Here is a 27872-nt window from a genome sequence, read left to right as displayed (position 1 = left end):
GCACTCTGTCCAAAAGCCCAGGCAAATCAGCACCCCAAGCCAGAACCACAGCTACCTTTTGATTCAGCGTTTGTGGGATAGGCTTAACTTAGCTAAGAAATCAAAAGCATCTTAAACGTCTTGGTGGGGTTTAAAAAAACCCAAACCAACCCAAATGAACACAAACACACACCAAAAAAACCAAAACCAACAACTATGAAAACAAACAAAAACCACAACCAAAACAAAACCAACAAACCAAACCAAACCCAAAATCCTTCTTGGTTTTATTTTGATAAGAATAAAATTTAGAAACATCTCAAGGTAGAGAACTCCAAAAAAACAAAAACAAAACAAACAAACAAAAAACCCCCATAAATCACTTAGTTAATTTACTAAAGAGGAGAAATACAGTACATACAAGACTCAGACATTCCCTAAGTCTATACAAAAGCCAGGCAGTAATAAATTGCATTAAAAAACTCACAAAAATCTATCGAGCATCACACCTGACTGATTGGACACTGGCACCTGCCCTGTTATTAGAAGGCACAAAAGACTGAGCAATGAAAGCATTCAGCATCACATCCATTACTGTCAGTAAATTCATCAAGATTAGCATTAGAAAAAAAAAATATTAAACACATGTTTAATATTCACCAGGTAGATCAGTAAGGAAACTGGTTTGGAAGGAGTAAGAAAATGAAAGTTGGGAAGGACAACCACTGAAAAAGGACATCCCAAGACAGAAAGGCTCCTCTGTAGAAATCTACCTTCTGATCTTCCCAGGAGACTTTTCCTGGCTGTGTATTGCTCAGCAATCACTCCAAGAAGATTTCATGCCCCACAAGCTCACCTTCCAGCAGCACCACGATGCCACAGCAGCAGCAGCATCAGTGGCAGTGCAGAGGGAGCCCTTCTGCTGTGTCTTTAGTTGCAGACACATGAAGAGCAATGAGGCCACAGAGGTGTCGGCGTGCTGCTGACCCACCACCGGCCTGCTGGCTGATTCCTTACACCCCCAGTCTGTCACAGCCAGCACAAACCAGAATAGCTGGATTTGCCCCTTTTTATAGCCCTGTTTGAGGGTTCTGAAGTCACCCTGGGTAACACATGCAGCAGCCAGCTCCAGCAAAGTCAGGGGCAGATCTCTGCTCTGTCTCTTCAAAGAGTCTTTCACTCATCTTGTGCTCGGTGATGATATCTTCCACCCTGGTGATGTAAAGTAAGGACAGCAGCACTCCCAGGAACTGTGAAAGGAAAGGGCATCTCTGGTCAGAGGTCAAACAGTGCTCATATCAGTAAGGTTTTACAAATTCTGTGCATATACACTGCATACACAGCAGGAGCAGGGCAGTGACTGTGCTCCTGTACTCCACCTTGGTGAGGCCCCAGCTTGAGCGCTGTGGTCAGTTCTGGGTGCCACAGTGTAGGGAAGACATTGAGGGCTTGGAGCATGTCGAGACAAGAGCAATGAGGCTGGTGGGGGCATGGCATATGAAGAGCAACTGAGGGAGCTGGGGTTGTTTACTCTGGAGAAGAGAAGGCTGAAGGCAGATCTTATTGCTGAAAGGAGGTTGGAATGAGGCCAGTGTTGATCTCTTCTCCCAAGTGACTAGGATGAAGGGAAATGGACTTAAGTTGTGCCAGGAGATGTTTAGATTGGACATTAGAAAAAAATTTCTTTTCTGAGTCAGGCACTGGAACAGGTTGCTCAGGGAGATGGTAGAGTCACTGTTCCTGGAGGTGATCAAGAAGTGCATAGATGTGGTGCTTCAGGATATCATTCAGTGGTCATGGTAGTTGGGTTATGGTTGGAATCGATCTTAAAGGTCTTTTCCAACCTTAAAGACTCTATGATTCTACATTCAGACAGAAACTCCCATTGCTATTCTTCTTTGCATACAGAGGTATAAACAGATCACTCTTGTAAGGAGCTAATACAGCAGGACTGCCATCCCTGTGACTCAAGAGCATTAGAAAGTCTCAGTGGATGCAGCTAAGGGAAAGAGAGTATCCAAGCAAAATCAAATTAACTCACCAAATCCTGCAACACGTCACAGCAATTACCAGAATCACAGAATGGTAGGGCCTGGAAGGGGCCTCTGGAGATCATTCAGTCCAGCCTGCCTGCCAGAGTAGGGTCACCTAAAGCATGTTGCACAGGATGGCATCCAGGCAGGTTTGGATTGACCCCAGAGATGAAGACTCCACCACCTCTGTGGGCAGTCTGTTCTAGTGCTCTGCCACCCTCAATGCAAAGAAGTTCCTCCTCATGTTTAGAAGGAACTTCCTATGTTCACGTTTGTGCCCATTACCTCTTGCCCTGCCACTGGGCACTGCTGAAAAAAGACTGGCCCCATTCCCCTGACACCCACCCTCTAAGTATTGATAAGCATTGATAAGATCCCACTTCATCACACCCAGAGAAGGAGCAGCGAGTTTGGACCTTCAGAGTCACGCTGCCCTTTCTGGAAATGATCTGTGGGCTATTAGGTTTCCCTCAGTTATTTTGGGATGCCTCCTAAGCCAAACGCCTGTGAAAAGCAGGGAAACTGGGGCTGTGATATGGATGAGAGGAAGGACAGCCCTACAGGATCCTTGTGTACAAGGTTGGATATTAGGAAAAAAAAAATCTTTGCAGAAAGGGTTCTCAGGCACTGGAACAGGCTGCCCAGGGAGGTGGTGGAGTCACCATCCCCAGAGGGATTTAAAAGACTTGTGGATGTGGTACTGAGGGATGTGGTTTAGTGGTAGTGGCTTAGCTATGATTCTATGATTCAGTCTTCTCCAGGCTGAAGTTCCCCAAATCCCTCAAGCCTTTCTTCATAAGAGATCTTCTAGTCCCCCAATCACCTCAGCTTATCAGTTATGTTAAATCTACATTAAAAAAAGTGATCATGAAATATAGTCACATGGGGTTTAGCATATCAGAGTAACCAATCAGATCCTGCCTTTCATGGATAGCACAGTGTTACAGGTTGAGACTAATGTTGTAATTGTAAATAAGTCTTCCCAGAGTATTTGAGAGTCCGAGGGGTGGGCTCTTCAAAGGGGCTGAACAGAATAGTAAGAGATATGTTTATCCCATACCACTGGCCTGCAAAATTCCTATATATAATCTGAGAACACAGTGTGATTCTCCCCTCTCCTGTTTTTCCCCCTCTTTGGCTCCTTTCTGAACTTTGCTTTTACTTCTCCTCTGCTGACCAATTGTTTCAGCTACAGCAGTGGTAGCAGTGAGGGAGGTAAGGCAGTGTGGCCTTCAGGATGCAGTTTGTACAGGGAGGCTAAAGCTTTTGTGTGTAAGTGTGGGGGTGTAGCTGGACTATTGTCTAGTTTTGTATGTAAATATATTTTTGTATATGTTTATTACCTTTTATGCTTTTGTAAATAATAATTTCATTTTACTTGCAAATTTCTGTGCAGTGTGGTGTTTTACTCCTTAGGGTAAATTCCGTGTTCTATGCGCGTGGTAGTTTTAGGCTGTGCCTAGAAAAGTTTCCACAGATCTTGAGCAGAAAGTGATAGAATGCAAATAAATTACCGCTGGATGTAAAAGGGAAAATAATGATAATAATATAATTATAATAATATCTAATAATCTAATGTCTAAATAATCCCATTGGTCAGGTATCTAACATAAAGTTAGTTTGTATAAACTGACTTTCTCTCTTTTTGGCTTCCCTTGCTCTGGCAGACACTAACTGGTGCTTCTGCTAGCTTGCTGACCTTGACTGCCTTCTTTGTTGTGGATAAGTACTAATAAGCTCTCTCTCTGCTTTTCTCCTTTTTTTCTCTTGTCCTGTCTACAGGGGGGAAGTGGGAAGAAGAGAAGGAAACTATCAGTAGCCCCCTGGTTTTGTCCAGGGGGGTTCTTGTGTCATTTATAAATTGTAAATACACGCAAATATTGTATATTTTGTACATATTCATTGCATTCCATATCTCTAGATTGCAGTTCTGCTTGTAAATACAGCTTCATTTGCTTCTTCCATCTGAGCTGGTCTGGCAACTTTACGTTGGGGGTAATTTCAACCCACCACAATGTGGTGTCAAACCACCACACACACTGGCCCCTTCTTACCTGGGGCAGCAATATGCCCAGCAGCACACCAGCCATGATGCTGTAGTTGTCCAGAAACCAAATCAGCACAGCATTGGTGCACCCACGGACATAGATGATGTGCTGAACGCTCAGGCGCTGCAAAACAACAGAGCAAACGTTCCAGCAGGCAGCTGCACTGCAGTAGGAACACAGGACAGCTCAAAATTCAAGGAATGCACATTTAGTCCTCCCTCCCACCTCTTTAAACCCACTGAATCCAGCAGAGACCTCATCACTAATTTCCCCATCTGTTTTTTACATTGTTCCACACCTGAATTCATTCTTACATTTTTTTATAAACTCCTTTTTTTTTTTTTTTTTTTTCTTTTTTTGCAACTGCTTTTCTAGAAGAAATTAACTAATTCTCATGTTAGGTGCCCCTGGAAAACGCAGATGCCTCTCTTCAGGTTTCACCTCTGCTTCCAAGTTGAAAGTAGAGCAGTGGAAAAACATAAATTGTGGACCAAGTGCTTTGCCATAGCCTGTAAAAAGGGCAGGAACAAGAGGATTTCAGCTTCAGCCCTGCAAGCTGCACTGCACCATGACCCCAGGTCATAATACAGAAAGCACTTGAGATTGCAGAGTCCTGAGCAGATGAATGGGCTGAAGTTAAGCATATGCTGAAGTGCTAGGGGAGTTAGAGCCAGGCTGGAGCCTTTAGGTGATTAAGCCATAAATCAATGAATCTAAATGAGGACAACTCATATGCACAGACAACTGGTTGGTAATCCCCAAAACCAACAACTGAAGGTGGCATTGTGCACCAAGTGCCTCAAATGAGCTGGGGAGAGAGGCTTTGGCAGACCAGCACCAGCACTCCAAGCTCTGTAGTGAAGAACTCACTGCAGATCCAATTACTGATCTCCCTTCTTAATCACACTGCAATTAGTGCCTTGAGCCACCAGCCTCTTCTTTGGAGTCACTTGGGCTATTCCTAAGAGGGAAGACTGAAGAGGGAGGAGGGCCCATTCTGCTCCTAGAGGGATGAGAAGGCTGCCAACACAACCTGGGAAATCCCACTCCCCTTCCAGGAATAACCATTACAGGCTTCAAACCAAAATAGCCACTACTGAGATATAAAATACTTAGGAACAACTACATTGGCCTTACCAAAACTGATTTTATTCAGTGAGAAACTTTGGCTTTTTAGTACTAAAAACTTTCCTCAACTCAAGTCACTACTTAAAAAAAGTACAAAAGAAACTTTTTTTGCATTAATTCTGCAATTAATGTAAGGGGGGATGAGCTTTGGGAAGATGTGCATCACACACATCAAACAAGGAATTGTGGAAGACACAAAGAAGGGAAGATGCCACCATCAAACAAGATTATTTTTTTTAAATACATTGAAAATTATTCCAGATGAAATAGTTTTAATTGCTGATTTAATTGCCTGGCAGATTGAAGCATGCAGAAAACTGACCAAAACAATGCAGAGAAGCAGCACACTTTGCCATGACAAAGTGGCCATTGGTTTACATTACCTCTTTGTCAATGGTTTTGTATCCACACATAGTGTTGATAATGCCTGTCTGGAAAGGAAACAACAAATATCAACTGAAGCAAAAATAACAATCAAAACAAAATTAGTTTTACTCTTCTTCTGTTCACCCAGCTCATATAAAAGCAACAACAGGGTTATTGCCCTGTCACAGAATCATAGAATGGTCTGGGTTGGAAGGAACCTGCAAAGGTCATCTAGTCCAACCTGCTCTGCAGTCAGCAGGGACATCCTCACCTAAATCAGGCTGCCCAGGACCTGTCTAGCCCCACTTCGAATACCTCCAGGGACGGGACCCCAACCACCTCCCTGGGCAACCTGTTCCAGTGGTCCACCACTCTTATAGTAAAGAACCTGTTCCTAACATCCAATCTAAATCTGCTCCTCTCTACTTTGCAGCCGTTGCCCTTTGTCCCATCACTGCAGGCCTTTGTAAACAGTCCCTCTCCATCCTTCTTGTAGGTCCCCTCCCAGTACTGGAAGGCTGCTATTAGGTCTCCTCAGAGCCTCCTCTTCTCTAGGCTCAACACCTCCATCTCCCTCAGCTTGTCCTTGTCTTAGAGGTGCTCCAACCCCCTGACAATTTTCATGGCCCTCCTCTGGACCTGCTCCATCCTTCCTATACTGAGGGCTCCAGACCTGGACACAGTACTCCAAGAGAGGTCTCACCAGAGCAGCTTATTCCAGTGGCCCCAAGACCTCTGCATGATCACAGAGAGATCAGTATTGCCAGTGTAACATGACAGAAGATACCTGAACTGTCATCTGTCCAGCAACACCAGTGTGGCATCAGAAACCAAAGCCAGCTGTGACAGAGCTGTACAACCACAGCTGTTTCCACAGAGCAAACAGCTGGTATTCATTTTAATGCCCTTAGAACTGAACACATCTTATTAAGGAAGTCTGAAATCATGCCATCACAATGAGAAACTAAAGCTCAGGAATACCTAAACCCCAAAGAACAGCCAATACCATGAACGTTAACATTTTATAAGTGATTGTATTTTTATATACCATTATATATAGGAACATAAAATTCATATATTAAAAACAGACTGGGTCCTTGCATTCATCCCAGATTACTCGTGCAATTTTCTCCAGGCATTTAATATGCACTGTGGGTCCCAAAGCTCTGCTTGACCTGGCAAATGGTTTAGGTTGGAAAGGACCTTAAAGGTCATCTAGTTCCAACCCCTTTGCCACGGGCAGGAACACCTTCCACTAGACCAGGCTGCTCAAGACCTCATCCAGCCTGGCTTTGAACACTTCCAGGGAGGGAGCATCCACAACCTCCCTGGGCATCCTGTTCCACTGTCTCACCTCCCTCACCATAAAGAATTTCTTCCTAATACCCAGTCTAAATCTGCCCTCTTCAGGCTTAAAGCCATTCCCCCTTGCCCTAACACCACAAGCCCTTCTAAAAAGTCCCTTCCCAGTTTTCTTCTATGTCCCCTTCAGATACTGGAAGGCCACAATAAGGTGTCACTGAAGCCTTCTTTTCTCCAGACTGAACAGCCCCAATTCTCTCAGCCTGACACTACAGTGGAGGTTCTCCAGCCCTCTGTTCAATCTTTGTGGCCAATGTAAAGCCCACCAGCATCAAAGGAAGCAACATACAATGCCAATGACATGGAAGAAATTCAAAATAGACAAAAAAGGAAAATCAGGCAGAACAAACTCTACTGCATTCATATATACTCCCCTCAAAATTAAGAGAAGATGTTGAAATGAGATTTCTAAACTCTGGTGGCCTCTGAGCAGTAGGCCTGGGGCTCCTAGGTCGCCTCTCCAAGAAGGAAGAGGCATGTTTGCACCACCTGCACCCAAAGAGTGGCTGTCAATGGGTCCATGTCCAAGTGGAAGCCAGGGACAAGTGGAGTCTCCCAGGGATCAGTGCTGGGACCAGCCTTGTTTAACATCTTTGTTGGTGACATGGGCAGTGGCATTGAGGCACAATGCCACAACAACAAGTTCGATGATGACACCAAGCTGTGTGGTGCAGCAGACAGGCTGGAGGGAAGGGATCCACCCAGAGGGACCCTGACAGGCTGGAGAGGTGAGCCCAGGACAGCCTCATGAGGTTCAACAAGACCAAATGCAAGGTCCTGAATCTGGATCAGGGCAATCCCAGGCACCTATATAGGCTGGGCAGGGACTGTCTTGAGAACAGCCCTGGAGAAAAGGACTTGAAGGTGCTGGTGGATGAGAAGCTCAACATGAGCTGTCAGTGTGCACCTGCAGCCCAGAAAGCCAACCAGAGCCTGGGCTACAGCAAGAGAAGTGTGGCCAGCAGGGTGAGGGAGGTGATTCTGTCCCTCTACACTGCCCTCATGAAACCCCACCTGGAGTACTGTGTCCAGTTCTGGAGCCCCTAGTACAGGAAAGATCTGGAGGTGCTGGAAAGTTTCCAGAGAAGGGCCACAAGGATGATCTGAGGGCTGGAGCTCCTCTCCTATGAGGACAGGCTGAAAGAGTTGGGACTGTTCAGCTTGGAGAAGGCTCTGAGGAGACCTTATTGTGGCTGTCTAATATCTGAAGGAGGCTACAAGAAAGCTGGGAAGGGACTTTTTAGGGTGTCAGGGAGTGACAGGACTGGGGGGAATGGATCCAAGCTAAAGGAGGGGAGATTTAGATTAGGTGTTAGGAAGAAGTCCACCCATGGGGGTGGAGAGACACTGGAACAGGTTGCCCAGGGAGGTGGTGGAAGCCTCATCCCTGGATGTTTTTAAGGCCAAGCTGGATGTGGCTCAGGGCAACCTGATCTAGTGGAAGGTGTCCCTGTCCATGGCAGGAGGGTTGGAGCTAGATGACCCTTGAGGTCCCTTCCAACCCTGACAATTCTGTGATTCTGTGAAAAGATGGAAGGAAGATGGATGTTAGAAAACAGCAGAAATACCAGGGTCAGCTTTTTTAAGCCCCCCAAAAGCTGGGCTCTCATAATGAACAAGGTTCAGCCTGTTCCTAAATAAAAGGCTGAGTATGTTACAAGCCTGTTGGGAAAGCGTGAGAGGTACCCAAATGTCAGCCACAGGTGATAAATACTCTTGGAAGTCCAAGTTTGCAGTACTAGGGTGAATCAGCCTGATCTTTTGTCTGCTGTGAGTGATTTCAGGTTTACAAAACACTCAGCAGCACAAGAAAATGCAGGCAACAGAGGTAAAGGCATTAGAAACTGAGGTTTACAGGCATTTGGGGACCCATTTTTATGTGCTGCACTAGTCTATGTCTACTCTGACTTAAAAACAGTCCCTTCAGATTGCCCCCAGGATGAGCCTGGCTTGTGTTAGCACAAGGCTTCTGCAGAGGGTCAGAATCCAACCTCCGACATGAGCAGGAGTTTTCCATGACTACAAAGCAAGTGAGTAATCACCAACCATATCTGCAGCCTTCTGGGACAGAACCCAGCCTGTATTTGGAAGCACTTGTCAAACACGCCAGATTTATGCATCTGCTGTCTGGATTTTTTTTTCCCCTGAGGCAGGCAGCCATGCAGCCACAGTGTTAAGAGTCATCCTGCTGAGGATGTGTCCGTGACACCTGCATGTCACCAGGCACATCAATGGCATCCCAGGGTGGCAAAGCCACAAGGCCTACTGCACTGCAGCATCTTGCTGAACAGCCCACCTACCCAAATAAGAAGTTTGCTTTCTATCTTGGGGCAGCTCCCCATCTTTCCATTAACTTCCTTGAGCTAAATACCTCCCAGGCTCCCACTGGGATGCAAGAAGTCTCATCCTCACCACTCTAAGGTTGCGAGTGGAATATAGATTCATAGAATGGTTTGGGTTAGAAGTGATTTCCAAAGGTCAGCTAGTCCAATCCCCCTGCAGTCAGCAGGGACATCTTCCACTAGATCAGGTTGCTCAGAGCCTTGTTGAGCCTGACTTTGAGTATCTCCAAGGACAGGGCCTCAATTATCTCATTGGGCAACCTGTTGCAGTGTTCCACCACTCCCGCTGTAAGGAACTTGTTTTCAACATCCACTCTAAATCTCTTCTCTAATTTCAAACCATTGCCCCTTGTTCTATCACTGCAGGCTTTTGTAAACAAAAGGGTTCCCTCTGCAGCCTTCTTATAGGCCCCCTTGAGGTACTAGAAGTCTGCTATTATGTCTCCTTGGAGCCTTCTCCTTTCCAGGCTGAGCAACTCCACTCCAGCTCCCTCAGCCTGTCCTCAGAGCAGAGGTGCTCCAGCACCCTGATCATGTTCATGGCCCTCCTCTGGACCAACTCCATCAGGTCCATGTCCTTCCTGTACTGAGGACTCCAGAGCTGGACACAATCCTCCAGGTGAGGTCTCACCAGCAGAGTGGCAGAATCAACTCTCTCCATCTGCTGGCCACACTGCTTCTGATGCAGCCCAGGATGCCATTGGCCTTCTAGGCTGCAAGTGCACACTGTTGGCTCGTGTCCAGCTTCTCATCCACCAGCACCCCCAAGTCCTTTTCTGCAGGGCTGCTCTCTGTTTTCTCACCCCTCAGCCTGTATTGATATCGAGGACTGCCTCAACCTAGGTGCAGTACCTTACATTTTGCCTCATTGATCCTCATGAACATACAGAGGATATATTTCTTGTTTTTCTCAGAGAAGTTTTTGTCTTAGTGCTTTCCTGCCTGACAGGTTGCATTTGAAATCCTCCATATGTCTGACTATTTGTGCCAGCAACCTGGAGATACTGGTCACTGATTACTGCAGTACTTGCCTTCACAGTACTGCTGTGTTTCATAGAAGAGAATCCTAGAATGGTTTGGGTTGGAAAGGATCTTAAAGACCATCTAGTTCCAACCCTCCTGGCCATGGGCAGGGACATCTTCCACTAGACCAGGTTGCTCAAAGCCCCATCCAACCTGGCCTTGACCACTTGCAGGGATGGAGCATTTCCATGCACTTCAACTAACCTTTTAAAATTAAACCTCAACAGAGGAGTGAAAGCTCCAGAAAACCAAGAGGTGTTCTGAACAACCACTAAAAAGCCAGCTCTATCTTCTTTTACCATCAGTTGGGGGCAAAACCCTGACCTCCTCTGCTCAGCACAGCTGTGAAACAGCAGATGCTGCTATCACATACACAACTTTCTTATTCTCAAATACCTAAGGCTTAAAGCATAACTGTTTAGCTTTGGTTCCTGAGAATAACTCAAAGGTCAGAGCAGATTTAAACAGACTCTTTCTCATACACAGAACATATGCAAGTGCACATAACAGACACCTTCCTAGTACCCAGATTTCTCAGCAACACCTAACACAATTAACACCTGACACAATTAACACTTTTGTTTTCCCTTTTTTTAATTAAATACCCACGCTTAAGGGGCAGACATTGGAAAGGCAGCACATAGTAGGCACCCACAGGCTATCCATCTCGAGCTCTGCTGTGCCTGCTCTTACAAACACTTTATTTCTCTATCTCATATTCAGAACCCAGTGAGGAACAGACAGCCCATAAAGGTTTTTAAGTTGAGACACCACCTGGAGCACCACATCCAGTTCTGGTGCCCCCCAGCATAAGAGGGACATCAAACTGCTGGAGTGGGTCCAGAGGAGGCCACAAAGGTGATCAGGAGGCTGGAAAACCTCCTCTATGGGGACAGAGAGTTTGGGCTTTTCAGCCTGAAGAGAAGGCTCCAGGGAGACCTTAGAGCAGCCTTCCAGTACCTGAAAGGAATGGATTGAAGCTTGAGGAGGGCAAATTTAGACTGGAGATTAGGAAGAAATTCTTGACAGTGAGGGTGGTGAGACACTGGAACAGGTTGCCCAGGGAGGTTGTGAATGCTCCCTTCCCTGGAGGTGTTCAAGGCCAGGCTGGATGAGGCCTTGAGCAACCTGAGCTAGTGGAAGGTGTCCCTGCCCACGGCAGGGTGACTGGAACTAGATGATCTTTAAGGTCCCTTCCAACCTAAACCATTCTATGAACAGTTCTTTATCAAATTCAGCATGACATCCACCCTTCAAATGAAAAGTGATGAATTAAAACTGTTAAAAATGATATAAAACATGGAAGTTAATGCCTGCTCCTAGTGCTTCCAGCACTAGTTAATACCAGTGCACTGCAGACTGAAGAACTGGTGTGGACTCCAGCTGACAAGAGTGTCCTTCCAGGGAGGATTTTACAGCGTGGCAGGCAGGCAGGTTTCAAAGATGACTTAGGGCAGAGCAGCAGCGTCAGTCTAGACCTGCAGCCCCAAGGATGCACTGACCCTGAGGTCATTTGCCCACATTTCTGGACTTCTGCCCCATTTTTCTGGATGACATGGTCATTCTGTTTAGTTTCCAATTCACACAACAGCTGCTGCACATCACTCCAACCCCCACCCATGGAAGCAACTGGAGCCCAGCCTTCTTGGCCGAGATGCAGCAGCAAACTCTGGGGAAAACACCAGCAAGACTTCATCCAGGCAAGCCATGAGGTTAGAGGAACTCACAAGATCTCTTCTGCTTTCTAAGACTAAGTAGTGGGACAGTAAAGCAGACAACAGCCAGCACATCTAATTCATTATTTTCTCATTCTCAAGCTGTCAAGTCTCACACATCCATAGATCCTGATTTTGGGAGAGACCCATTTTCCTTCATTTCTCCTAGACTTCCTAAAGTAATGTACCTTTTCAAGTCACCAGCAATGCCCTGGCCAAGAGCAGTGAGATGGCAAGATGTCAGGACTGACCTTATTTGATACACAGCAGGTGTAAGGCACCCCACATGCCAGCGGTCCTGGTGCTGCACAGTTGTGGTACACATTCTGTGACCAGTCTCTGTAATCTTCCCCACCACAGCACTTAAACTGGGAAAAGAAAAAAAAAAAAGAGAAAACAAAAGGCAAAGGAATAAAATAATTGTTATCTTCACAGCAACTCTTCTAGGAAATAGAAAACAAAGGGAGAATAAAGCAATCTTAAGAGTACTGAGCTACCCAGCATTCTATTCTTTTATAGGACTGAAAAGAATTAAAACCACAGATAGTGTCCCTTCCATCACTCATCAAGCTACTACCCAGGGTGCCAGAGCAAAGCACTTCTTGCTAAGCTTCACTTCCCATCTTTTCTGAGTTGAAAAATGATCTTTTCAGGCCTGGACGTCATTAAGCAGTGTTTTTACATTCACTCCATCCTGAGCTGCAATATATTCTTGAGGTGTTTGTGGTTTTTTTGTTTTGTTTTGTTTTTTTCAGGATTGTGACTACGTTTCTAATTAAGTCTAAAAGACAAAAAAAAAAAAAAATTTTTGCTATAAGGCAGAAAAATAATGTTACCAGAACGTTTTGGGTCTAACTTAGTGGAACTAAAAGTCTGCTAAACAAATACTCTAAGTTTGCACTGATTTATACAAATCTTCACTTTATATTTTAATGGAAGGGAACAGGAGCATTTCATTTAATCACTGTGTCTCCTTGCTGTACATGCACATCATTTTGGGCAGTGCATGGAAACTTTAAAGCATAATGAAGCCCAATGACAAAATTTCCTCAGGATGGTTTGCTTTTGACAAGACTTTCCATGCTAACTTTGTTTTTCAAAGCAGGCTGCCATCTCCATAACGATGTCATAAAACATACATAGCACTTCCTAAGATAATTTTGAATTTTCATTATTTGTTTTTAATCATTACTTGGCATGGTCACTGACATCACATGGGCCTTGACATCACATTTCTGAACATTTTCTGCCTCTGTAGTCTCTGAACTGCATGGCAGAACTCTTCAATTATCCAATAAATGCTTCAACACACCAGCTTTTAAAGAAAAAAAAAAAAAAAAGAAGGCTGTGAGTCAACTCTGTGTGCCATTAAGTAATGCTCAGCTGGGCTCCCTGCAATTTCTGACTTTTAATTACAGGTATACATACTTCCATGGGCATTTCCTTTGAATAATCAGCCTGCTGCAGACATTGCCATGTACCCTCCACTGAAAATACAACAGACCAGGTTCAAAGAGCCTAAGTGCCACCTAATTGCTCTAGATCAGGTACTTCCCATTAAGGAGATCACAGAATGGCTTAGGGTGGAAGGGGCCTCAGGGATCATCTACTCCAACCTCCCTGCCATGGGAGTCTTTCCACCCTCATACTGAAGAGCTTCTTCCTAAGATCCAGTCTGAACCTACTCTCCCTCAGCGTCAAACCATTCCCCCTTGTCCTATTGCTACACATGCTTAGGAAAAATCCCTCTCCAGCCTTCCTGGAGGGTCCCTTCAGGTGCTGGAAGGCAGCTCTAAAGTCCCCCTCAGAGTCTTCTCTTCTCTAGGCTGAACAACCCCAGATGCTTTTGAACATCTTGGGCCAGGCAGCACAAAATCCGAGTGCAAGCATTTGGGTGGAATTGAGGCTGAATTTGTCTGAATCTGTCTGCAGGATCTGGCTTTCAGCATCCAAATGACACCTAGCAAGGCAACAGCTATGTTTTGCCCCCACCTTCTAGCAGTGATTTAGAGGGCTTCAAATGCAAACTGAGATGCTGAAGGAGCATGTTCATAGCAATACCACAACAGAGGAGGCATAAGATCTTATGCCTCTCATCAGTAAGAATTTGGTTTATCACATCTCTCGAAAAACTCAAAGGTGCTGCCCAGGACCTACAGCATCTCAGCACTGAATTAACCTCAGGGGAAAACAACAACAAACCTGCTTCTGAACGGAATCCATGATGTTCTTGAAGTCTAAATCATCATAGTAATTCTCAATTCCTCTTCTAATGTTATCATTCAAAAAGTTGATTGTCTAGAAGGTGAAAATAAAGCAAGACTCACGGGTTACACACACCAAAACCAAACTAAACAGCAGGTTAAAGCGACAATGATGAGCACGAAAAGAATGGCTTTTGGTTTCTGCTAAAGAAAAAAAAATAAATGCCAGTTGGAAAAACATCACAGCACAGTCCTGCAGGCCCAGCCCACCCCTTCTCTTTCAAAGAAGCAGCCCCACCTCTGGGTTTGTGCTGGGAAGTGCTAACAGTGTGACAGCTCTCCAGTGAGCTGCTTCGCTGAGACTCTCCCAGCATCACCCTGAGACAATTCCATTATGCCCAGGCTGGATCCCTCCCAGAGGGCACTGAGAATCTCTGTCATCTTTTGTGTGACAGAACAGCAGGATTGAGTGGTAGGTCTTGGCACTGTGGGTCCATACCATGCCCTGGGTGATCAGAACCTTCTATCTGTTCACCATCTGCCATGATTTTTATTTTCCATTAATTTTATTTTCACCATTTTCTTTTCCAAGGAATCTATAGTTGCCAGATAAAAAGCCTTACTCCATCTTAAACAGGAAAAATAAAGTGTATCTGTGTGTTTTACAGTGGTTGTTTTGAGAAGTATGGCAGTGGAGCAGTGGCAGAAAAAGAATGGTATCTCCTCAGCTTGGTCTATTAGAAATTAAATCTACAAAATGTTTTTAAAGCTCAGCAGATGAGGCCAAAACCCCCAAATGAGTATTTAGTTTTCACCATCCAGCACAACCACAGCATAGCAAAACCAGGGTCTAATCATAACCAGAATGTAACAATTTTCCTTTCAATCCATCTGCCAAAATGATCAGGGGTAGAAGGAAACCTGAAACAGAACTACTGGTTGTTTGTTTTTTTTTTTTTTTGCATTACAAACAGCAAGAATTCAAAACAGAACAGAACCATTATAGTGGTGAAGAGAAATAAGAGAGGATTTTGCAGGACTATCCTAACTGGCCAAGAAGGAACAGCAGCAAACATTGATTCATAGAATGGCTTAGGGTGGAAGGGACCTTAGAGATCATCTACTCCAACCTCTCACTCACACCTCTCAACTAGACCAGGCTGCTCAAGACCTCATCCAACCTGGCCTTGAACACCCCCAGGGAGAAGGCAGCCACAACCTCCCTTGGCAACCTATTCCAGAGTCTCACCACCCTCATACTGAAGAACTTCTTCCTAAGATCCAGTCTGAACCTACTCTCCCTCAGCTTCAAACCATTCCCTCTTGTCCTATTGCTAGACATGCTTAGGAAAAGTCCCTTTCCAGCCTTCCTGGAGGGTCCCTTCAGGTGCTGGAAGGCAGATTTAAGGTCCCCCAGATTCTTCTCTTCTCTAGGCTGAACAACCCCAGCTCCCTCAGTCTATCCTCACAGCAGAGGCGTTCCAGCCCTTGGATCATCCTTGTGGTCATCCTCTGGGCTCAGTCCAACAGCTCTGTGTCCTTCTTATGATGGGGACACCAGAACTAGATGCACAATTCAAAGCAGAATAAAGGAGCAGAATCACCTTTACTGACCAGCTGGCCACTGACAGCTCTCATGCCACTTGTATCAGCTTATTTAGACTGGACAGATTTGAGGAGGAAATAGAGAAAGAAATGGGAAAAATCATTGAGACATGCAAAACAATTAAGGAGAGATTATCACCCTAAACCTTTATTACACACTTCCTTCTCCTCTCTTTACCTCCATTAACCTCATAAAATAAGCAAAGAAACCTGTCCCTGAGCATAGCTGCCCTGCTCAGACAGGTAATACATGTATCAGGAAAACTCTTACTGCACACAAACCACACAGCAGATTTTCTTTGCCCAAATGTCAAGAGCAATTCTTCCTCACCCCCTCAGCAAATACCATCTTTGGCATTTACTGAATTTTCTGTCAGCCAAATTCTCTGCATTCTGTGCTGCCCACACTCCTCCACCAGGCAGACTGGATGAGCCTGGTGCTCCCACCACAGTTCAGGATAAATCCTTATGTGGGGCCAAGGCAACACCTACAGCACTGGCTAATGATGGCTTCTAGAAATGAAGATAACTCATCACAAGTCAAGTTCATGACTCTGGTCCAGCATGGAGTAAAAAGAAAACACTGTCTAGAGAGAACATAACACCATTTCAAGATAACAATGACTTGCTAATTAAAAATACTGTATTTTTTAAAGCCATATATATATATATATATATATATGAAACATATGTAACATAATTTCTCACTGTGGAAATGAGATTGGCAAGATTGTGTTGGGAAGAGAAGAGTCTTATTATTCAGCATCTCCTTTTAATATTCATATTTTGCCAGATTAGAAAACAAAAAGTCCCAAGTCTAGAAATCTAGTACTTGCCATAATGAACACAATTATGTTTGAAAGCATTTCTAACAGAAAAAAAAATGCTGCCTTCTGTTTAGTGAAAATGATTTTTTTTTATATGGTTATAGCACATTCATAAATGATGGGAGTTTCCTACAGGAATTAGTTGTGTTGCTTATGGATGTGGGCTGGGAAGAGCTGTCTTTTAGATGAAGTGAAACATTCTGGCCACTAAAAATTGAGAAAGTCTCCAAATGCAGTTGGAGACCTCCCAAATCAGCAATCTGAGACCTAGAAGGCAAACAGAAGAAAGCACTTGGCAAGATATGAAGAGCTGGAAGCTCGTTTTGCCTGAATTGCACATTCTTAGTCACCAGATTTTCTCCAAATTCTTTACTCTGGATTTCATCTCCAGAGTGGGTGGCCAGCTCCACCTACCCTGGGAAAGTCTGGACCTGCCTTCAGATCTCCACCCGTTACTGTTCAGGTGACAACTGTAGCATCTTTTATTTGCTCAGTAGCATAGCTGTGACACCGTGTGCAGTGCTCTTGGGGATCAAAACCTAAATGCAAGCAGCTCACCTGGTTTCTGAAGATCAGGGCTACCACTCCACCAGTCAGCTCAATCAGCAAGCAGATACCAAGAATGTACATGAACTGCAGAAAAACAATTGCAAGTGAGTCCCTTAAACAGAACAAACCCCAGTTCCTCTTTCAGTTAGTGTCCTTAAGTCTGTAACATTCAAGGGGCTTTCTGCAGACAAGATGGCATTTTACAGAAAGACATAGAATTGTGATTTTGTTCTTCTAAAACTGTGCAGCAAGAAAGCCTTTTTCTCCTCACTTGAGTTTTGTCCAGTTGGCAAGCACATTATTTTTTTCTGCTGTGAATGGACTCAACCAATGCATTTATCATGCCAAGAAACATCTCTCCATAACAGCATCTCAGAGAAGCACCTTAATGGGCTGCTACAAGCTTAGTACTTATCTGTTAGCTTTCATTTCTTGGGTAAAAGAGTGCTTTAAGATAACCCAAGCTATCTCACAGGATCACAGGATGTTAGGGGTTAGAAGGGACCTCCAGAGATCATCAAGTCCAATTCCCCTGCCAGAGCAAGACCACAGAATCTAGCACAGGTAACACAGGAATGCATCCAGACAGGGCTTGAAAGTCTCCAGAGGAGACTCCACAACCTCTCTGGGGAGCCACTTCCAGTGCTCCATGACCCTTACAGTAAAGTTCTTCCTCATGTTGAGGTGGAACCTCCTGTGCTGTAGTTTCTATCCACTGCACCTTGTCCTGTCACAGGGTGCACCTGAGCAGAGCCTGGCCCCTCCCTCTTGACACCCAGCCCTCAGATATTTATAGATATCTACTAAATCCCCCTCAGTCTTCTCTTCTCCAGACTAAAAAGCCCCAGGTCTCTCAGCCTCTCCTCATAAGGCACATGTTCTAGTGTTAAATCTAAACTAGCATTGCCAGTGTTAAATCAAATCAAAATTCTGGGCTTGGTACCTCTTAGTGTGTTGATTCAGAGGAAACTCTGCTGTACTGTACATTGCCCAGGCAGGCAGGCACAGAGGCTGCACAAAGGGCACCAGCAGGACCTACCATCCTCAGGGGAAAGAAAAATGACATCTGCTAGCTATTTACTCATTCCTGTGTGTATATACACACATGCTCACTCACACCACCACAACATGTGCATCTGTGACTACTTATCAAAGCACAGGCAAAATATGAATAATATGAAGAAATCCATAGCAACACCATGAGATAGCTGCAACATGCCAGTATCTGAAATCCTTTCCCAACCCAAAGGATTCTGCAGGCATGAAAGATGGTTGTTAGGTGAATTTAGGTCTGCTTTTTAACAATGAACTTCATCAGGAGCACAGTTTCATGGTCTCTCCTATGGAAATGATCTCTCATCTCTGAAAGCTGCTTTAATTTCTGTGCTCTCAATACTCAGTGTCACAAACTCACAGGACAGATATCTTCTCTCCTGATAAATTTGGAACCAGCCTGAGAAGCAGACATCAGAGATGTCCTTCATTTAAATACCCTACTCGATTTGCTAGCACAATGGGAAGAGAAAATGTACTTGGGAATAAGACAAGGCCACACCACCACACTCAGAGTGAAAAAAGCCTAAAGACTGACTCCAGAATTCCAGCACAATTTCAAAATCCAGTTACCTCTTGCTTTGGCCTACAGAACATATCTTGTATTTAGTAATTCTTTAGTCTGAGCTGTCCTGAAGGTGAAAATGATGGGTTTGTGCTTTATTTCTCATTAGTCACATGTTCAATTTCCATCTGCAACAACAGCATTACACAGGAATTTCCCAGAAATTTCTCCCTGTAGAGACACTGGGGAGGAAACCTCTCCCTATCTGTCCCCCTTTCATCTTCCCCTTAGGGTCCTTCTCTCAAAGTCCTGCAGTGCTGCACAGCTGATGTCACATCATACATCTCTCCATCTCCCCTGTCTTCCACTTCCCAGGCAAAGGCAGCCAGACTCCAGCCACTGGCAGCCTGATAGACATCAGCTTGACCTGGGGTGTTTTTCTGTATCAGCTTCCTCTGGGTTGAGATCAGAAGCGTTTGGAGAACCATCAGGGACCACAGCTCATCTCTGCACTTCATGTCCCATCAAGCAAGTTCACAGCTTTAGGAAATCCCCTGTACTGACAGGGGAAGCTTTCCCTTTGGCCAAGGGGCAGCACTATTTCCTCTCCTCCAACACAGCTCTCCAAGCAGGGCATGTGCCTATGGTATGGGCAGACCAGCAAAAGAGCAGGCACTGTGGTGCCAGGCTGGCGTCAAATGGTATGTCAACAGCTGAGTTTGCTCAAGATCCACACCAACTGATAATAATTCACATTCCTGGTTGTTTTCCATAAAGCCCTTAACCACTGGAAAGCTGTTTTTCCCTGCACTGGGCTCTGACCCTCCCCAGTCCTGCCACTGACAAGACAAAACACTGCTGCTCCCTGATGAAGGGACAACCACAGATGTTAGGTTAGGGGTCTGCTGCCATAAAGCAGCTTTACATTTAACTAAAACTTACATTTTATTTAAATACAATATAAATTTATATTTATAAATATAAATTTAAAATAATTTTTTGTGCAAATACAATTGTGGGTTTGAATTCAGGTGACACTGAAAAGCAAAAGCACCGAGTCTGAAAAATTAAGAATACAAAACCCCAACACTTACTGCTTGCAGAAGGCATAAATTGTCCCTTAAAGAAGCCAGTACACCCACAAAAGACACGAGGAACATCACAATACCCAAAAGTATTAAAATAATTGCTGGGGCTAGAAAAGCACTTTCTAGAGTTTTGTACTTCTGCCTTTCAACTTCTGCATAAATGCCAACAGCGAGGACGAGGGCTCCAATCACCTGAAACAAAAGAAGAGAAGAGCCCAGATGTTACTCTTTCTGCCAGCACACAGTGATGACATTTTGTGAACGAACCTGTGACTACTCCCTTCAGGATTTAATTATAAACAATGAAACTCTCAAATCAGAAGTTCAGATTAAAAAAAAAAAAAACAACAAACCACACACACACACAAAAGCCCCAAACCACGAAACCACAAACACTTCAAAGACTAAAGCAGAAGAAAGCAGAGTTAGAAAAAAAAAAAAAAAAACCAAAACCTGAGATTTTTATATATGCCCAGCACAACACAAGTTCTAAACCAGCCTGCAACCCACAGTCCCTTTCTATCAGCTCCTACTGTATTTAGACTCAGTAAATAGCATAGAATTGAATCACAGAATTGTCAGGGTTGAAAGGGACCCCATGGATCATCTAGTTCCAACCCTCCTGCCATGGGCAGGAACACCTCACACCACATCAGCTTGCTCAGAGCCACATCCAGCCTGACCTTAAAAACCCTCCAGGGATGAGGCTTCTACCACCTCCCTGGGCAACCTGTTCCAGTGTCTCACCACCCTCATGGGGAAGAATTTCTTTCTACATCCAGTCTTTCTGGGTTTGGCCAAGTGTATCCTACACCTCCATTCCTCCTGCCACCAGGGGAAACGTACCTATTTCGAACAAAACCAAACCCTGCAAGTTGGAAAGGACACCCCTTTTCTTGAGCACTACCAGGTAAAGCTCCAAAGTGAGGCAAGAAGTGATGCATTGCATTGAATGAAGGAAAAATGCTTGGATCAAAATAATCACAGATAAATCAAAATCAATTGGTATTAATCCCACAGCATGCCTCAACTTCCTTCAAAACATGCTGAATTTGAAAAAGAAAATAGCCTACAACGTTTAATCATGAAAACTGCAGTGGAAAAACTTTACTGCTGACTGCAACAGCCAGGCACATCCTCAGGGAAGAGCACAGGTTCAAATCAACCATTCTGGTAATCAGGACTCCCCTTTTCTGACCTGACCTTTCAGCACTGACCCTGAGTCTGGACCCTGAGTCTGTTCCCTGCACAACAACAGCAAGTGCCTTCAATATAAGAAGGTTTTCGATCTCACATTGTACAAAGGTCTAGGTGGATATGTAACATAAGGAGACCTTACTGTAGCCTTCCAATATCTGAAGGGGGCCTACAAGAAAAGCTGGGGAGGGACTTTTTAGGGTGCCAGGTAGTGATAGGACTGGGGAGAATGGATTCAAGCTAGAGGAGGGGAGATTTAGATTGGATGTCAGGAAGAAGTTCTCCACCATAAGGGTGGTGAGACACTGGAACAGGTTGCACAGGGAGGTGGTGGAAGCCTCATCCCTGGAGGTTTTTAAGGCCAGGCTGGATGTGGCTCTGAGCAACATGATCTGGTGTGAGGTGTCCCTGCCCATAGCAGGGGTGTTGGAAGTAGATGATCCTTGGGGTCCCTTCCAACCCTGACAATTCTGTGATAATCAGTTGCAAGATTTTAAGCTCAACAGTTGAAGGTTTTTTTTTTTTTAAATACAGGTTATCTTAAAATAAACAACTGCCAGGAAATTTTGTATTTTCTACAAGTAGGAATAAAAAGAAAATCAGAAGCTGTCACATGAGGAATAATGCCACCATGCTGTCATTTAAAAAAGAAAATTACCTATAAAATTAAACGCACCAAACTATTTAAAAAGCAGCTTAAAATTTTACAAAACCAAATTCAGAATAACTCTCCCTCTGAAAAAAAAATAACTCAGAAGTTGTACTGATTATGGAAGGCAGTAGAGAAACCACAGTGGATAAATAACAGGTACCCACATTTACCACTTACATGCTTCAACTGTAAAACTGTAATTATCTTTTTTTATTACTGAACGGTTGATCTGTAGCACTAGCTTTAGTCTTTAAAAAATCCAATTATTTGAGTAATAAAGGATAAATTCCTTTTCAAGCAGAGAACAACATAAACAAAGCAGCTTGAAATGTTTAAATACAGATATAACACCTGAGGAAAGAGTCTTAGAACCATGCAAAACAATCATAGGATATAAAATCGGTGACTGTTCATGCACATGTAATTCAGGAATTCCAATGTTATAGTTTGTTTTTTTTAATAACAATAGCTAAATAACTAAATATTTTTAATAATAATAACAAAAACCCCCACCACCCTAAAACCTTAAAACATCATCCCTTTGTGTCCAGACAACATTTACCCTGCTCAATAAATAGCAGGTAATGCAACTTAAAGCCACATTCTCCTGCAAGCACTGAAGCACTGATAACAAGCTCAGTATCTACCTGGTAGATTGTCTAGAAAATTAAACCAAAACAAACAAAACCCCAACCAAACAACCCCCTCCCTCCCCCTAAAAAAACAACAAAGAAAAAAACCCAAAACAAACAACCCAACAAAAAACCCACAACAACACAAAACACTGAACCTAAACCACCAGATGTTGTTTCAAGACTGGAACAGCTACCGAAATGACTTTCTTAGCCACAGTTTTCTCATCAAAACTTTCCACTTTAAAGATTCACAGGTGCCAGTGAATAAAAATAAAGCTGCATTCCCACTTCAGGAGCTTAAAATATACAGATAGAGATATTTATATACATGAAGAGATATTTATGTACATAAAGAGATATTTATATACACAGGTATCTTCATACCCTTCCATCTGCATTTTGTTCACACACCCTCCAAGACCACTTCTAGCCTTTGAAGTGTACAAGAAACCTTGGTCCTGCCTTTTGTTTTCCAAAACCAACCTAGCTAAAAAAGACCACCAAAATTCCCCAGCCCCATTACAGCTTTTACTGCCCCAAGGACCACAGTCGCCAATTTCACATCCCAGGGGAATGAAGGGATTAAACAGGAAGCTTCTCAACATGCTTCTGCTCTCTTCCAGAAGTGCATCAAGAAGCCTGTTTCAGGATACCAGGCATTAAAACTGTGTCACTCCCCCAGAAGAAGACTACAAAATACCCCTGTAATAAAACTGCCTTCAGCAATCCCAAATTAACTGTTCTGCAAATGGTTTGAGGCAGAGGGCACATGCCTGCAGCTGCCTTCAGCAGCACCACTGCTCCACCAGAGGAAAAGCATCAGCTAACAAATAAAAGCTCTGATCCCTTGCACACACATGTGCATTCTGAGCTTTACAAAGATTTTGAAGCAGAAAAAAAACTGTTATGGGTGGGGGAAAAAAACCTCATCTAAGTACAGAATTAAAATCCTCATTTCCTATGAGCAGGATTTTATGCTTTTATCGTTTTCTATTTTCATTTTAGCATTTAATAGAAATCTTTCAAACCTTTAATACAGTCAAACCAAGATCAACAATTATTTACACCAAGCAGATGTGCTAACCTCACAATCATCCCACCCATGTTACTTCTCCCTTCCTGTCACCAGGGGTGGAAATGCAGCTCTTACGTAGAGTCTGCATTGTTTACATCCTGCAGCCTTCATAACAGCTCCCAGTTTGGCCATTCAAACTTTGGCTGCAGGAAAAATTTACTGGCCTTGATGGGTGTTAAATGAGTGCTGACCAGCAAATACCCAGGGACTTTCTCTGGAGCTTTTGCGTGCACAGAAGTTGCTGTTCCAAAGATAAACGAAAACAATTTATTTGTTAGTAGTGGTTTTAGCTCTGCATTTACAGTACTCAAAGTGCCTGCCTGTTGTTTCAGCCAGGCAAGAAAATTACATTACTGCCTCATTCGCCAGCAAAATTATTGCCTGAAAAGGTTCCAGTGATGACTGGCTTGTAAAAAAAGCCCTGAGCCCATGGGCAGACACAGCAGCAACAGGGCCTGGAGCAAACATCCCCTCTGGCGCTCCCAGCAATGCTTTCATTTCCTCTCTGCCTTGGGATAAAGCTGATATTGCGTTCCTGGTGATTTTAAGCAATCCCAGGGACTCGAATCCGTGTGTTCATCACTCACCATTATCTCACTACCAGAGAAATAGCAACAGCAGGGAGGAAACCCAATGGCTTCAGCGTCCCATACTGAGCCAAAGCCCCCCAAAAGCAGCCAAAGAAGACAGAATCATCCAAAATTCAAGCGAGCCAACAGTCTGCCACCAAACTTCACTCCCATTTACACCAATTTAAAAATTAATTAAGTCAGCAAGAGTAACGCAGCTGGGAAAAGAATCAGCCACTGATATTTAGTGGTAATGAGCTCTGCTTTACTAAGCTAGAATGAAAGACAGTTCTGAGAGGGAAAGCCACACGCTGCACCTCGCACAATACGGCATGTGTTCGGCCTGAAGACCAGGGACAGGCTGCTCAGCACCAGCAAACGTCACCAAGCTCTCATCCTTCCCCTTCCCACAGTCCCTGTCGGGCCTGCCACCCTCGCTCCCTCCCCAGGCAGAGCTGACAAACGGAAGCTCTTGGTTATAAACAAGGGCAGAGCGTTGAAAATCCCCAGCAAGCAACTACAAAGAGTAAATAAAACCCTCAAGCTGCTTGAAAGAAGCTTTGTCCTCTGGGGACACAGAGAGAAACATTTCAGAAGGGTCCTTTTTCTGCTACCAGATTAGTATTTACATCCCACCAGCAAGGGGCCTTGCTGCCAACAGAAAATGCAGAGTAGACAATGTGCCTGGTTTTTCATCAAGGACGAACTGCTATATAAAAAGAGTCTGAAAAATGATGCAACAAATGTCCCTTTTCTGAAAAATCACAGCTGTGGAATAGCTGCTGTGGAGTAATGCAGGGAACACCAGTGGGCTAAACCCGAGGGGTTTCCTTGTTGGTCTGCTAAGGCAAAAGACTTAACCTGAATTAGTTAAAGATGTCCTGCTCACTGCGCAGGGCTTGGATAAGATGACCTCTGAGGGTCCCGTCCAACCCAATGCATTCTATGACTCTATGATATCCAGGATCCCGAAAAGTCTCAACTATATCCAAACACTTCGCATTGCCATTTCTGCTCACCATTAAATCATAGATTTAATCAGACACCCACTATCAAGCCTGCTGGATCTAAACCTCCGAAACCCCTTCTCCCCCACAACGCTCTCAACAGCTTTACGCTCCCACCTTGCAAATACTGTGTCTACTACGATGGGAAACACAGCCCAGCAAAACAAGAGCTTAAACACGATTAAACTCAAAGAGCCAGAAAGAAAGGCTGCCTAAGCACTTTGGACCTCAGAGCAGCCAGCACAAACAGGCAGCACCACCCCAGTGTCTCAGAGCCTGAGAAAGCACCTTTTAAATCGGGGTCGTTACAAGGAGCCCAGACGGTTCCCTTCCAGCCTGGGGGTGACCAGTGAGCGTGAATTTGCCACCTTTGAGAAATCAGTGGGAACAGCCTGGACCCACCATCTGCTGACAGCAGGTGGGTTTACCTGGCTGCAGGCAGCCAGCATGAAGTGCCTGCAAGTTTTAAAGCCAAGGAAGGGAAAAGGCATTCTCCTACGGACTGGTGACTGGCTCTGTAGGGCAAATGCGTTATTTGCCAGGCTTACCTTGCCCCTAGGGAAAAAAAAAACACCATTTTAACAGCCACCTAAATGATTTCCAGCGGCGAAACTTTCAATCCCTACAAGTTCCCATCCGCCAAAACCAGTTTGTCGCTGCCTGGGGAAGGCCAAGCCGCTTACACCCACAGCCACAGGTGTGTCGGCCGCCGGCACCGCAGCGGAAGCACTAATTACAGCCGAAACCTCGGGCCCCGGCGTGGGGGAGACACCCCGCAGCTCGCCCCGGGACCCGGCGTGGGGGAGACACCCCGCAGCTCGCCCCGGGGCCGCCTGAGGCGCGGCCCCCTCCCTTCCTCGGGCGTTGGGAGCGCTGCCGCCCCCCGCCCTCTCCCCCCACGCGTGGGCAGCTGCCCCCGGCTCACCCAGAAGGTGGTGGAGTAGGTGATTAGGGTGAGCTTGAGGCAGAGATAGGAGAAGCGGCCGCAGTACCGCACTTGCTCCGCGTCCCCCGCCGCCATCCTCCCACTCCAGCAGCACCTGCTGCCGCCAGACCGCAGCCTGCCGCCGGCCCTGCCCTACCCTGCCCGCCCCTTTCCCGGCGGAGGGAGGGAGGGAAACGAAGGGAACGGCCGTCCTACCGGGCGGGCTCGTCGCCACCGCCTTCGTTTCCGGGAGCGGGACCGGGACCGGGGACGGCCCCACGAGTGGGGAGCACAGCGGGGGAAAGGACCTAACAGGGAGGTGACAAGCCCCAGAGCGCTCCCGTCCGCGGCTGCTGCTTTGTTTTGCTATGGGGCTGAACCCCCGCATCTCCCCCCAGCCATTGAACGTTGCTGCTGGAGCCAGAGCAAGACAAGCTCCCCACAACCCCCAGCCGCCTCTTCAGACAGAAACACACCTGCGAAACGGCTGCCCGTCTGCTGGGGGTGGGTGGTGGTGGGGGTGGAGGAGAGGGAGGGGTTGGATTAAGCGTCCGTAGACATCACGGTCTCTTCTCCCAAGGAACAAGCGATAAGACAAGAAGAAACGGCCTCAAGTTGCACCAGGGGAATTTTAGATTGGATAATGCAAAAAAATTTCTTTCCTGCAAGAGTGGCCAGATATTGGAACAGGCTGCGCAGGGAGGCGGGGGACTCACCATCCCAGGAGGTGTTAAAAAAGCATGTAGACGTGGCACTTGGGGACATGCTTTAATGGCCATGGTGGTGGTGGGTGGATGGTCAGACTCAATGATCTTAGAGGTCTTTTCCAAACTTAATGATTCAATGATCACAAAGCAGAATCCCTGCATTCTACAGCAGTGCAGCTCTGGAATGCCAGGGAATTCACCTTTTCATTATAGCCCCTAGGCAAAGAGGGTCCCATCCTGCAAGTATCACCACCAGTTCAACAGTGAACGGGCACAGTGCCCTGACCACATTTTCTGTCAATGTGGGGGTTTGCCCACGTCCAACAGCCACGACAGTGGGGCAGTGTTGGGTTTCACACTGCCATCATGAACTGCAAACACCATTCATGCCTACGAGATGAAATAAGCCCTTTCAAGCTGGCAGTGCTGCACTCCTGTCCCACAAAGGATTCTATTTTCCTTTGGGGGAAAAAAAAGTCTCATTCAAAGTGGCAGACAACGGTCACAGAGCTGGTTGTTGCATCCTGGCCCAAAGCGGGGACAGACAGCATTGAAAATCAGTGTCTGGCATCGGAGAAGATGAAGTGCAGCAGCGTTTATTCTGAAGTTACCCAGTAGAGAGATTGGAAAACCTCCGAGCTATGTATGTAAAGCCATATATGTGCTCAGTCACGTATCATTTTGCTAGGCATGTACAACAAACCAGTAGTTGCTACCCAAACCTTTTTTATAAAGCTTTAAAAATACCCCTGGATAATTCTGTCATTAAAATTGCTGTTGCTTTTGCATGCAGTGCTGAACTCTGCTGCTGGGGAACAAATAATCCAGCCCAGGTCCTTGCCAGCAACATAACAACAGCTCATCACCTCTTACATTTCTGACAAAAAGACATAAACCAATGTCCTAAAACATTCCTCTCCTAACATATCAACAGCTTCAGTTTTGAGGCAAATTTGCAAATACTCCTGACACTCACCAAGGGTGTGCAGGCTGGAAATCACATCACGTACTGTGTAAGCTCTGGGAACTAGAAGATACCACACGTTCTTCACATCTCAACGGGCACTGTTTGCATCTAAACACGTTCCTGTTGCTTATGCTTTTTCCTTGTTTGTGTGTTTAACCGAACTAATAGTTTTGGTTTGACTTTCCTAACGCCATACCTTGTTGTTTGTGGTCTGATTTCAGCAAATAAAATTTAAGGGCACGACTGGCTGGATAGGGAAGCTGATTAAAAGGAGTGTCCATTTTCCTGTTGTTTTCAATCCAAACTGAGCC

At 45.1% G+C, this 27872-nt stretch overlaps 1 protein-coding gene across 1 annotated transcript; it reads right to left on the bottom strand.

Moving 5' to 3' along the window:
- Positions 1-932: 932 nt before the first annotated feature.
- On the bottom strand, positions 933-25983 carry TSPAN15 (tetraspanin 15). The gene is made up of 8 exons (XM_054382361.1): positions 25888-25983; positions 19834-20019; positions 17191-17265; positions 14199-14294; positions 12248-12364; positions 5572-5619; positions 4067-4183; positions 933-1229 (listed from the first exon to the last, which is right to left on the bottom strand). The coding sequence occupies exons 1-8, from the start codon at positions 25981-25983 to the stop codon at positions 1077-1079; spliced, it is 888 nt and encodes a 295-aa protein (XP_054238336.1). The 3' UTR covers positions 933-1076.
- Positions 25984-27872: the final 1889 nt, after the last annotated feature.

Source organism: Indicator indicator, chromosome 7, assembly GCF_027791375.1.
Source record: "Indicator indicator isolate 239-I01 chromosome 7, UM_Iind_1.1, whole genome shotgun sequence".
Classification (NCBI taxonomy): Eukaryota; Metazoa; Chordata; class Aves; order Piciformes; family Indicatoridae; genus Indicator; species Indicator indicator.
The sequence above is the reverse complement of the archived record's forward strand: the minus strand, read 5'-3'. Positions and strand labels throughout refer to the sequence as shown.